The sequence below is a fragment of the Ascaphus truei genome, chromosome 21, assembly GCF_040206685.1.
Source record: "Ascaphus truei isolate aAscTru1 chromosome 21, aAscTru1.hap1, whole genome shotgun sequence".
NCBI classification, from domain to species: Eukaryota; Metazoa; Chordata; class Amphibia; order Anura; family Ascaphidae; genus Ascaphus; species Ascaphus truei.
The window spans coordinates 31,950,287-31,962,888 of record NC_134503.1 but is presented as its reverse complement, the minus strand read 5'-3'; the positions used below and the strand labels follow the sequence as shown (position 1 = coordinate 31,962,888).

The 12,602-nt window shown below is 46.5% G+C and overlaps 1 protein-coding gene across 12 annotated transcripts in view; it reads left to right on the top strand.

The window, feature by feature from the left end:
• Positions 1-6,761, top strand: part of RGS3 (regulator of G protein signaling 3) — a 457,941-nt gene extending 451,180 nt beyond the window's left edge. For all 12 annotated transcript variants that reach the window (XM_075579463.1, XM_075579464.1, XM_075579466.1 and 9 more), the window contains 3 exons: positions 1,516-1,577; positions 2,588-2,754; positions 5,189-6,761. In XM_075579463.1, coding sequence (XP_075435578.1) covers positions 1,516-1,577; positions 2,588-2,754; positions 5,189-5,374 — 415 coding nt within the window. In that variant the 3' untranslated portion in view covers positions 5,375-6,761. The remainder of the gene's footprint in view (positions 1-1,515; positions 1,578-2,587; positions 2,755-5,188) is intronic.
• Positions 6,762-12,602: the final 5,841 nt, after the last annotated feature.

The following is a 12,602-nucleotide window of genomic DNA, read 5'->3' as shown; positions in this document are numbered from 1 at the left end:
TCCTGCAATGTAGCAGCTGAGATGTAATACATGTGAGATACCTGCATGCAACTTTGTAATGTCAATGCTGCATTGTGTGCATAAGCCAATGTCCTCAGTATATAAGTGTGTACATCTGTATGTAGCTTTGTATATATTGGTGTGCACAGTATGTGTATCGGTGTGTGTGTGTGTGTGTGTGTGTGTGTGCGCATATGTTTGTGTGTGTGTATCAGTGTGCCTATACAGTATGTGTATCGGGGTGGGTGTATCGGGGCAGGGGGGTGTATACATGCGTACACAAACACACTGCTAAATGCGTACACAGACACACTGATACATGCCCAAACAGACACACTGATTTGATACATTTGTACACAAACACACTGATTTGATACATGCGTACACAGACACACTGATTTGATGCATGCGTACACAGACACACTGATTTGATGCATGCATACACACACACACTGATGCATGCGTACACAGATACACTGATGCATGCGTACACAGACACACTGATGCATGCGTACACTGATGCATGCGTACACAGACACACTGACGCATGCGTACACAGACACACTGATGCATGCATACACAGACACACTGATGCATGCGTACACAGACACACTGATGCATGCGTACACAGACACACTGATGCACACACGCATACAGATACATGCATACTGGACACACTGGTAAACTCACAAATACACGTGTATATATGCAGTGGAAGCGCTGTATGCTGGGTGACAATGGGGAAAGACAGGGTTGCAGACCTGTCTAAGACATGCAAATGAACATACAGTAATATTTACAGTTGAGATATATATATATATATATATATATATACACACACACACGTGTGTGTGTGTGTGTGTATGTATATATGTGTGTATGTATATATATATATATATGTGTGTGTATATCATGGTATTCACAGATTAGCACTTTCACACTCCTACGTACAGATGCACGCAGACCCACCCTCGTTGACATTGGAAACCTGTGTGGCTTTGCTTCCATGGGAAATGAGGTGTGCCATTAGTGTGCCAGGTTTGCGTCACAACGAGTCCCTGTCCTGCAGAGTTTGACATCTATCTGTTGGTCTCTGTGGCAGAGGGAGATACAAATCTCGCAAGGAGACAGTGGGACACATTACCATGAATTCTCTTTGTATGTGTCAGTGCTGCCTTGTATAGTGCAGGGGTACTCAACTGCAGCTCAACCCTCAAGGGCCACCAACAGGTCAAGTTTTCAGGATATCCTTGCTTCAGCACAAGTGGCTCCCCTGCTTGGGGGTATTGAGGACTGGAGTTGAGCACCCCTGTATAGTGTTCAATATCACTACAGCAGCAGCAACTCACTGCATCTGTTAAAAACCCATCTCTTCCTCCACTCCTCTTCCCCCCTACTCTCTCTCTCTCCCTCCCTACTCTCTCTCTCCCTCCCTACTCTCTCTCCCCCCTACTCTCTCCCCTCCTCTTCCCGACCCCCCCCCCCCCTTTTCGACTCCCTCTTCCTCCCCTCCAGACCAAGCCCGGAAGACGCACTGAAGTGGGGAGAATCATTTGAAAAGCTGCTAATTCACAAATGTAAGTAGCACCGTGTGTTCCTTTTCTAACCTGTCCGCGGCCTCGGGCTGGTTACAATGACCTGAAAGCACTCGGCCTCTAACGCCTTCTGTATTGTTTTAATGGTGCAGCCTGTTAGCACTAAATTGAGCTAAGTATCGAGATAAGGGTTTCAGTTCTATTTAAATGCTTTAAATATTTGTTCCTTTGTTTCCGTTAACAATAATTGATCTAAACAGGGGACGGGGTAATCTTCAATTCTGTTTGCCCCTTCCTAATGATCAGATGTATGCAGATGAGAGGACCAGTTAGGAGATAGAGCAGGATCAGAGAGAGATGGAGTAGTGTTTGCAAACCTTTTCAGGAAGAACTTTCACAAATGGTTTCAGAATATTTATACTTCTCTCATTTTTGTTATAATAAAAGTATAATTCACTTGGCTTTAACCTATTACAATATAACTACCATGAAATCAACTAAAGCCTTATAAATGAAGACTAAAGAACCTCAATATGGGACTCCTGAATAAGGGGGGGAGGGGGCGTGTATTGAAATATCTCAAAAGAATGAACAAGATCTAGGAGGGAAATAAATGTAAGAGATGCACCAGGACAGTAGTAGTAAATGCATGGAATAGTTATCCAGCCGAAGTGACGGACCAAATACAGCCCCACACACTATAGCCAGAAACTCACAGAGGAACTCTGCTTGTGTATGAAGTTTCAGGGAATGGTCAGAGATTTTTGCAGGGGCTGATTCTGTACCAATAGGTAATATGAGCAGACTTACTGTAACCAAATGGCCCTGATCTGCTCTGAGGTCCTATGTGAGACTGCACCGTCTGTTAAACGAACACAACATGTCAGTCACAGCTGCTCATGAATAAACAGCATCTCTCTGCTGTGGGTCTGGCCTGATACTCTCCTTGGGAGGGGTTTGATGGCTTTGGGTCTGGCCTGACACTCCTGGGGAGGGGGGTTGATGGCTGTGGGTCTGGCCTGACACTCTTGGGGGGGTTGATGTTTTTGCAGATGGCCTCGCAGCATTCCGAGCGTTCCTCCGCACAGAGTTCAGCGAAGAAAACCTGGAGTTCTGGCTGGCCTGCGAAGACTACAAGAAAATCAAGTCCCACTCCAAAATGGTGTCCAAGGCCAAAAAGATCTTCTCCGAGTACATTGCCATCCAGTCGTGCAAAGAGGTAACCGCTTACCGAGCGCTCCGTTTTCTATGTTTATTTGTACGGTGTCATTCTCCCTCCCTAACCCCCTCCCCCTCGCCCCCCCCCCCCCCAATAAAATTACTTCTCTTGAAAAGTCAGCTCAGTGTAGCAGATTATTAACCTTCATTTTTACTGTAGAGTTTTTAGTTTACTTGATTTTAACATGTAGAGTGCTGGGACCTCCGGCACCGCTGCGTCACGCGCTCACTCCTGGAGTGGTCGCATGGCTGCGACATTTGCCGGTATCTGAAGTGGACGGACCGCCGTTTGGATATGGCTGGAGCGGCCAGCCTCTTCTCGCTTTGCAGAACTGGCGAGTGCCCATTACTTACCTGATACGCCATTAGGGCGCAGTGAGGGTTAATTGATCTTTTACCCTTTGACTGCCCTAGTGGCCACGGTTGAGTTCCACCGTCCCCCCAGCACATTGCGAGCACGTGGTTTGCTCCTCGGAGCGATCACCAGTTGACGACGACATTAATGACAGGAACAGAAGAGGTCCTTCTCTCTCTCTCTCTGACAGCTAGACTGTGTTCCTCCACAGAAGATCTCGCGTAGAAAACAAGCAGAAAGCCTATGTATCCTAAACATCATGGGGTCCCTGGAGTGCCAGACCCCATGATGTAGTGGCTGTGCCAGAGGGACTCCAAAGGGTTCAACTGGTCCAAAGCCTACAGTAGTGTCTACTATGGCAACTTGTGCTTATTCTTGCTCCACCGCATTTGGAAGCATGGAGCGTTCTGCTGTCTCTTTCTGCTCTCTCCTGATAAGGCTGTTTGAAAGTTCGGGGCTAGTACAACAATGTAGGAGATGTTCATTTTGGGTTGAGTCGCATATTCTAGGACTGAAACACAAAAATCCATGGAAAACAACTAGAGGTGGAAACAGAAAACTTATTGTACAGTAACGAGACCAATAACGAAAATAACATGTACTACCTTTCAAGTAGGAATCCAATTGTTTCCCTCACTTTTTCTGTCCCTTTAAAGGGACAGTGCCATGTAGTTAATCTGAAAGATCCCAGCAGCAGAACACCATTTATCAAACATACTGTACCTTTAAAAATAAACCTCACTGTTAAAGAATTCCCCTTCAAAGACATCGTTAAATACAGTTAACAATAACACCAACACTAAATGTTTTTTGCAAGAGAAATTACCGCTAAACACGTTGGTGTGCAAACCTTTAATAAATCTGAATAGAGAGAGAGAGAGAGTGTGTCCATGGCCTTTGGCGTATGTTGAATCTTAGCCATTTATGAATTTATTCTCTGCTGTCTGAAGCAGACATTTTGGGTGAAAATCCCTATTGAAGTCAACAGGCATTTCCATCCCAAATTGGTCGCTTTGGACTATGTAGAATTACCCCCTCCATCATACATATATATATAGTGTTCGACAAACCTATACATTTGCACGCCCCGGGCGAGTGGATTTAACATCGTGGCGAGCTCCTATTGGCCCAAGCAGCACACGTGTGGTACTAGGTGGCGAGTAGATTTTTTTGTTTGGCGAGTAGATTTTTTGGTGATTTGTCGACCACTGTATATATATATATATATATCTTAACTAAGTATGGTAAACCCCATACTCATTGCTTCATTGCATAGCCAGTTAACTGATGAGACCCATTAAGGTCGAAACAGCTGTCTGTGGGTGGGTTTTCTGGCTATGCATCTTAACTCTGGCTGTGACCCTGCAGCAAGCTTAAGCCTATAGGGAACCATGTTTAAAATGTTTTTTGAAGCAAAAAGTGGCACTGTGTGCTCATGTGCATGTCATTTCCCAGAATCCCTTGCTGCAGTGGAAGTGCTGGGTGATAATGGTGAAAGGCGGGGTTGCAGACCTGCCTAAGACATGCAAATGAGCATACAGTATATTTCCATTTGCTATATGCTTTGCTGTGGTGTTTTTTTGTCACTTTTTTTTACTCACCATAACTTAACTAAGTATGGTAAACCCCATCCTTTCGCTTCATTGCATAGCCAGTTAACCAACCCCACACTGATGAGACCCATTAGGGTCAAAACAGTTGTCTGTGGGTGGGTTTTCTGACTATGCATTTTAACCCTGGCTGTGCTCAAAGCTGTGACCATGCAGCAAGCTTAAGCCTATAGGGAACCATGTTTAAAATGGTTTTAAAAGCAAAAAGTGGCACTGTGTGCTCATTTGCATGTCATTTCCCAGAATCCCTTGTTGCAGTGGAAGTGCTGTGTGCTGGGTGATAATGGTGAAAGGTGGGGTTGCAGACCTGCCTAAGACATGCAAATGAGCATACAGTATATTTCCATTTGCTATATATATATATATATATATATATATATATATATATATATATATAATCTGTATTTGTGTGATAGAGGTTACTGTAGCTGTTTTAGGATTTTTATTGACGATGTATTTATTAATTTCAGGTCAACCTGGATTCATACACACGGGAACACACTAAAGGAAACCTACAGAACATAAACTGCAACTGCTTTGACCTTGCTCAGAAAAGGATATATGGACTCATGGAAAGGGATTCCTACCCGCGGTTCCTCCGATTCGAACTCTACTTGGACCTAATTAACCAGAAGAAATCAAGTCCCTCAATATAGGCTTCGTCCTTTTATTTTGGTTAAAAAAATTCAACTGGAGAACTTTCCCTCTATATCCCTCTCCCCACACCTCCCCACCCTCAGTTGGATTGAGGGGGCATATATATTTCTGCTGGAATATCTATGGAAGACTCGTCTTTACGTGACATGGGTCTATATGCAGAACAGAGTGGGAGAGGGTGAGACGTGACGTACAGTGCCTGGAATTCATTACATCTTTCCACCTGAAGAACACCTTGTTATGTGGCTTGAGTAATCAAGAACAACAACACTTCTATTACATTATACATGTTGTTACTCTGCCTCAACTCTCCATTCTGATGCCCTACGCGATATAGGTCCTGGTTCAAGGTTAGCCACGGAGCAGGGGGAAGCCTTTTGGATACAACACAGTAAACTGGTGAGCAGAAGAGACAGTAAATAAGTGTTTGGAAGGCTTGTTACTGCATCAGCTGCCCCTGTGCCAACACGGACTTCAGACCACAACCCTGGACGGTGTAATGGCAATTCGGTTTTATAGGTGCTGTTCCATGTAGTACCAGAGCCAAGTAATGTCGGCGATATGGTCATTGGATTTCTTCTCTTTCTTGCCAGATCCCTTGCCGTTGTACGTCATTTGTTATGCAGGAAGTATGCAGATTTCATATCACCTTGAAAGCGTATCCATGAAATGTTTGGAGATCCCAAAGTTCAGGGGGCATTTCACTGCCCTAATATTGGTCAAATCACTTTCGTTTGAACTGTCTCCTGCCCCCTGCATCAGCGAAAAGGGCTAACTAGTCAAATATGATGCTCCAACTGGTTCTATATGGGACTGCATCTTTATGGCTTCACTTTCTCGCATTGCTCTTGCTGAGACTCTCTGTAGGTTAATTTATTTTAATACCGTAGTTGAATGCTTGATGCATTTCTGACTTTGGAAGTTGTCCGAATTCTTATTTTCTTATTTTACAGGTGCAATATTTAGTAACCCATTCAAGACTTAGGGAGAACCCAACTTGAATGGCACTTCGAATAAGATTGTACATATTTTTCTAGGTTTGTTTGGGTTAATTTAGTCTAATGTTGATTCTCTGGCAGCAGGCAGCTGGGAAATTGTGGATTGTATATATTGTTGAATAAAGGAATATGTGTGTTATTGCTGTCGTCGAGATGTAGGTAAGCGGCTTACATGAATCAAAGTTTGATTGCTTTGTAAAATCGGGGCAGTAGTGGCATTTATGCTGCTTTTCCTCGTAGACGCAAACTGCTTTTTAGTAGTTTGATCATCCTTGTATGATAGCACATTGTTTACAATGCAGAACGTCTCTTTAACCAAGAAGAAGAAAAAGAAAAAACATTTTTTTGATGTCATGGCAAAGGGTGAATAAAAATAAATATTTGATAATTTGGGCTCCAGCTGCATTATTTTACCTGTACCTGTACTGATCTTTTTGTCCGCTGGTGTTAGAGACAATAAACAAATAAAAAACAAACTGTGTATTAACCCATACAGTGCTGTTGTGATGTACCTGGCACGCCAACGGCTCTTGGACGTATCCGGTTACACTCACTACTCTGACAAAACAGAAGTGGAACCCCCCACCCCCACCTCATCTTCTACAGCAGGGGGGCTCAACTCCAATCCTCAAGCCCCTCCACCCAACAGGTCAGGTTTTCAGGATATCCCAGCTTCAGCACTGGTGCCTCTGATTGAGCCACTTGTGCTGAAACAGGGACTGATTGAGCCACCCCTTCTAAAGTAGAGATGGATTTAGCCATCTGTGCTGAAGCAGCGACTGAGTGAGCCATCCCTGCTGAAGCTGGGATTTCCTGAAAACCTGACCTGTTGGGGGGGAGGGGGGATTGAGGACTGCAGTTGAGCCCCCCTGGTCCCCTGGTCTACAGGACGGGATCATCTTTTGCTTATTGTGTGCCTCTAATGATGATGGATCTGTTACATAATGTAACGTATGAACGCAGTGAGGCTTTAAGGAGAACCCGGGGAAATGAATGGCAAATTCTTCAGTAGGAAGAGATCATCAGATTCATTCAGCAGCAGAATAAGCTCCGATAAACAACGTACAAGGCCACACAGCCGCAGTATGACGTTGCATAATAAAAGCAGTGGTATGTGGCCAACCGGTTGTACTCGAACCTACTGACTGATAATGACGAGAATGTGAAAATAACTGAATGTATTGCTAAATCCGTACATAGCATAGATCTCTCATGTTATCTCTACTCGTTTCCTGCATTCTACCCACAACGGTCTCCTTCCCACCCATTTAACCTGTGTGTCTCTCGCCTTAACCCTGTATCTCCTCACTGCCTCTTACCTGTGGGGCTCCCTCACACTTGTTATACGTCAAGCACCTTCTGTTCCCACCGATAAGTCACACCTTAAAACTCTTAGATAGAACAGACTTGGCTACTGCCCCACACCCACAGTCGCTCCTACCAGCTATTGTGCCCAAGCACTGCCATCCACTGCTGCCTCTGCTATCTACGGCCCCAGCCACTCCGTGCGCGCTGAGTTCGGAGCGGCTGGCGGCGCGTGCACCTTCGGTTTCTGCTGGAGCTGCAGGGGGAAAGAAGCTTGCGACGGGGGGGGGGGGGGAGGGGGGTTGGGCCATGAAGTCACCCGGCTGGTTCGCCCTCATTGGCTGAACCTCTGGAGGGGGCGTGGCCATCCCTCCGTCACCAGTTCTAAACACAATTTTCTTGTATTTAGAAAATCTGGTAGAGCAACGCAGCGGCAAATTGCACGTCAAGGTAGCTAGTGGGGCCGGCCCCACTGAGGGGCGGTTCTTGTTCCTGCAGCGCTCACCATAGTGCACGCTGCAGCAGGCACCTAGGACCCGGCCTAAGTGGTATGTTGGGAGTCTTACAAACTTAAATCTGAGGCAGGATTTAATTTCATATTGTTTGACAGCTTGCTGCACTTAATTCCCTATAATGTATTTGTCTTGTACAGCGCCGAGTACACTGGTGGCACAATATAAATAGAAAACATGTGCATGTGTGTGTGCGTGCGCTCTGCTCGGAGCTCCCGGGCTGTTGCCATGAGTGCGTGAGTTTTCTGTTTTGGGCAAACATATTATTTTAACTGCAATGGCTGTATTCCGTTGCTAATAGAATTTCTTACCATCCTGCACAGGAGTCGTGCGGTTTAAAGACATTTCAACCCCTGCAGAAGGCCTGAACGTATTCACTCAAATGGATTCCGTCTCGCTGATTTTACCGCTACCGGAGCAATCGCGTGTTTGAGATCCCGGAAGCGCTGTGGCACCCGGGTGCTGCCAGTCCTTCAGAGTCAAGGTTCAAATGCAACTTTTATGGGGGCCAAAATCCCCCCAAACCTCACTGAGTTCAGCCCTATTTCTGAAGATAAAGTCGTATTGTATTCACATGAATTGTAAGTACAGTAAACCAAACACTGTAAAATGATTCAATCTTGCCCCATAGTTGCTTTTTTAGGCCAACTATTTCCCTGAACAAATGATCTATTTTAAAGTCCTTGGACGGAGTTATGCTCAGTATTTCCATTATGGGCCTTGAATTTCCGGGTCAGAAAACCCCAATGTCTTTTGCCAAGTAGCTAACACCAGCGTGGCACAGGCAACGGGGTGACTCATATTGTACATCTATCCTCCTGCCTGGACTGAATAAAGCAGAAAGGTCTCCCACGTCGCCAATTAAATCACTTTTTATAAGCAATTTAACAATCTTGATTCCTTCAACTAATTTAACAGCGCTACAAGCAAAGGTTTCTGCTCCTTCTGTGTCTCTGGAAATTAGTTAGGCTGCGCTTATAGTGCCGGCGAAGCGACGTCGCGCCAAAACAAATACATTGCATCCGTTGCATGCGCTTATAGTAAGCACGACGGCGACGGAGCGACCAAAAATGTGGTAGTCCTTATTTGATTTTTGGAGAGACAGTCGCCACATGTGACTGTCTCTAAACCAATCACAGAGCACCTATTGCACTCTGCCCTCCCCCTTGGTGACGTCACTGGTCTTGACGCCAGCGACGTCGCTCAAACTTTAAATAAAACTTTCAGCAATGGCCACGGCTGACGTCATCGGTTGTCGTCGCCGGCACTATAAACACGGCCTTACAAGCCACATTTCTTAGGGACCTCTGTAAAGTCTTCTTGTTAAGCAACTGATTGATAAGGACAGCGTTGGCTAAAGGTAGACAGAAAGCCAATAAAGATAACAGGAGGGGGTGAGTGGGGCTCTTGTCGGCGACAAGAGGAAGTGGCCAGATGAACTAGCTCCCAGTGGCATGTGCAACAGTTTAAGGGCCTTAGGCCTTGTCCCCGCTGCGCGTGTTATGACGTGCACGGCGCGAACAAGATACGGCCCTCTACGGGCACTGCCTGGGCGCGCCTGCAGAAAGTGCGATGTGTGACCACCACGGCGGCCGAGTGTTGGCCACGTCATGGCAGCAGTTCAGCCAATGAGGGCGAACCAGCCGCGTCACGTTATGGCTGCGCCTCCCCGTCGCAAGTTGCCTGAAATCTTTCAGATTGCTCGAATGCAGGGAACGAGCGCCGCCAAACAGCACTGGGTCAGTAGCCTTAGGCATTGGGACATAGTGCATGCGACCGCGCACGCGGCACATACAAATTCAGGCAACTAAGCCAGTCCAGTAACCAGTCCGGCCATGCTGCACGCGATGGCGCGGCAGGATTTGGAGGAGACAAGGAAATGTGATTTTTCGCACAACGGCCACGTCATGTTGCCGTTTGAGCCAATCAGGGCAAACCAAGCCGGATGACATCACGACCACGCCTCCCCGTTGCTTGTGCAAGGGAATCCACATAACGCTGAGGCGACAGGCGCGTGCGGTGCGACAGGCGCGTGCGGTGCGTCATGCGCGCACAATATGTCCGCAGCATTATATATATCCCAAAGTGGATGTTCTGGTAGTTTTTAAACGATAATCCCAATTAAAGCCAATTGGGATTTTCAGCACATATTACGTGTGTGTGTGTGTGTGTGTAGACGGGGGGGGGGGGGGGATGTAGATGAGTGTGTTCCTATTTACAGGCGGTCCTCGGTTATCCAACGGAATCCATTCTGGAAGTAGCGTTGGATATTGAAGCCGCTGTAAAGTGAGTCCCATGTTAGTCAGTGGCGGTGAGCGTTGGATAACACATTCAGGCGTCGGATAACGCATTCCGGTGACGAAAAACGGCCCTTAGGGTTGCATTGTAAAGCGTTGGATATGCCATTCATTGTAAAGTGAAACGTTGGATAGCGAGGACTACCTGTATATAGCGCCAACAATGTATGGAACATTTTATAAATCAGACAATAGAAGATGGGAAATAATAATACCAAGTGTATCAAACCAGAAAAGCACATGGTAGGAATATGAATTTCTGTTCTGAACAGCTTACAATCTAAGTGTTATGTTGGGGAGTTACAGGGAAGGAGTGAGTGCAGTTTATAGCCAGGTAAGTGCCTCTGTGGGTGTTGGGTAGTAGTAGCGTTCTAGGACTTTTGGTCGTCGCCATGACCAAATGACTGCCAGCGCTTCGGTAAGTGCCTTACCCTTAAATGATCCCCCTACCCTAACCAGTAAAACTTACCTTAGAAGTGGCCAGTGGCAGAGGAGTGGCAGAGGGTCAGTCTGTGGTCGAACACTGACGGTCATTTGCTCGCGGCAAAACAGCTGCGACCAAACGTCCCATTCCATAGTAATAGTTATGAGTCGAGGCTGTTGAAATGCTTCATTCACATGGAGTGTTTACCGATTGGAGTGAAAGGGGGGGAGAGCAGCCATTTGGCGTCAGTGTGAGGGAGTTCCTTAGGTAGGGGAGTGGGGGCAGTGAAGAAAAAGGGTTTCAGGTGAGGGAGAGCAGTATGGCTGAAATTTGTGGAGAGGAGACTCCCTAACAGAGGTCTGGCGAGAAATAAAATCTGTCCAGTAATTTATTTATTTATTGATTTATTTTTTTACCATTTACCAACTTTTTATAAAACACATTTTATAATCAGTATCCACTCTTTCATGGTTGGTGTATCCTAGAAGGTACGGGTTAGTTATCGGTAATGCTGACGCAATCATCCGTCTTAAAGATAAATATGAATGATGTCAAGAGAAGTGGCTCGGGGGGCTGAGTGAGCCGCTCCCCCTTTATTTGTGAAACGCGATGGATGATTTCCTGATCCTCGCGGAGACCCATAGACTCATGGAAGTGGAGCCCTGGAAGACGCTGACCGCGTCCCAACCTGCAGTCATGGAGATGCCGGGGCAACCAGAAGCACGGGGCATGGGGAGTAGGAGGGTTAGGGGGCATGGAAAGTATGAGGGTTATGGGACAGGGGAAGTATGAGGGTTATGGGACACAGGAAGTAGGAGGGTTATGGGACATGGGAAGTAGGAGGGTACGGGGCACGGGAAGTCGGACGGTTACAGGACATGGGAAGTAGGAGGGTTATGGGACACGGGAAGTAGGAGGGTTATGGCACACGGGAAGTAGGGTTACGGGACATGGGAATTAGGGGCATTATGGGACACGGGAAGTAGGAGGGTTGTGGGACACGGGAAGTAGGAGGGTTATGGGACACAGGAAGTAGGAGGGTTACAGAACACGAGAAGTAGCAGGGTTACGGGACACAGAAAGTAGCAGGGTTATGGGACACAGGAAGTAGGAGGGTTATCGGACACGGGAAGTAGGAGGTTTATGACGCACAGCTGTGTTATTTATTTTTTTTTAAACCAGTTCCTTTTTACTATTAGATTGTTAGGGACTGATTGAATCTTTTTCTGTAAGCCAATTATACAGATAGTAACTAAGATCTTAGGCAAACATATTTTAAAAACCAATGCATGAAGTTAGAGGAGCTGGGCCGCTGGCAGATTTCTTTGTGCTCAGGTCTCCAATCTTTCTTACTCCTTCTCCTTCACCTTGTTTTCTCATTCCCCCCTCTTTCCTCTCACCCCACTCTTTCTTCTGACCCCCCTCTCTTTCCTCTCACTCCCCCTCTCTTTCCTCTCACTTCCCCAATCACTTTCCTCCCACTCCCGCTCCTATTTACTCACTCCCCCCTCTTTCTTGTCGCTCCCCCTCTCTTGTCCCTTTCCTCTCGCTCCCCCCTCTATTTCTCTTGATCTCCCCTCTCTCTCTCCTCTCACACCACCGCCTCTTTCCTCTCTCCCCTCTCTTGCCTCTCCCTCCCCCCTCTCTTTCCTCTCCCTCCCCCATCTCTTTCCTCTCCTTCCCCCTCTCTT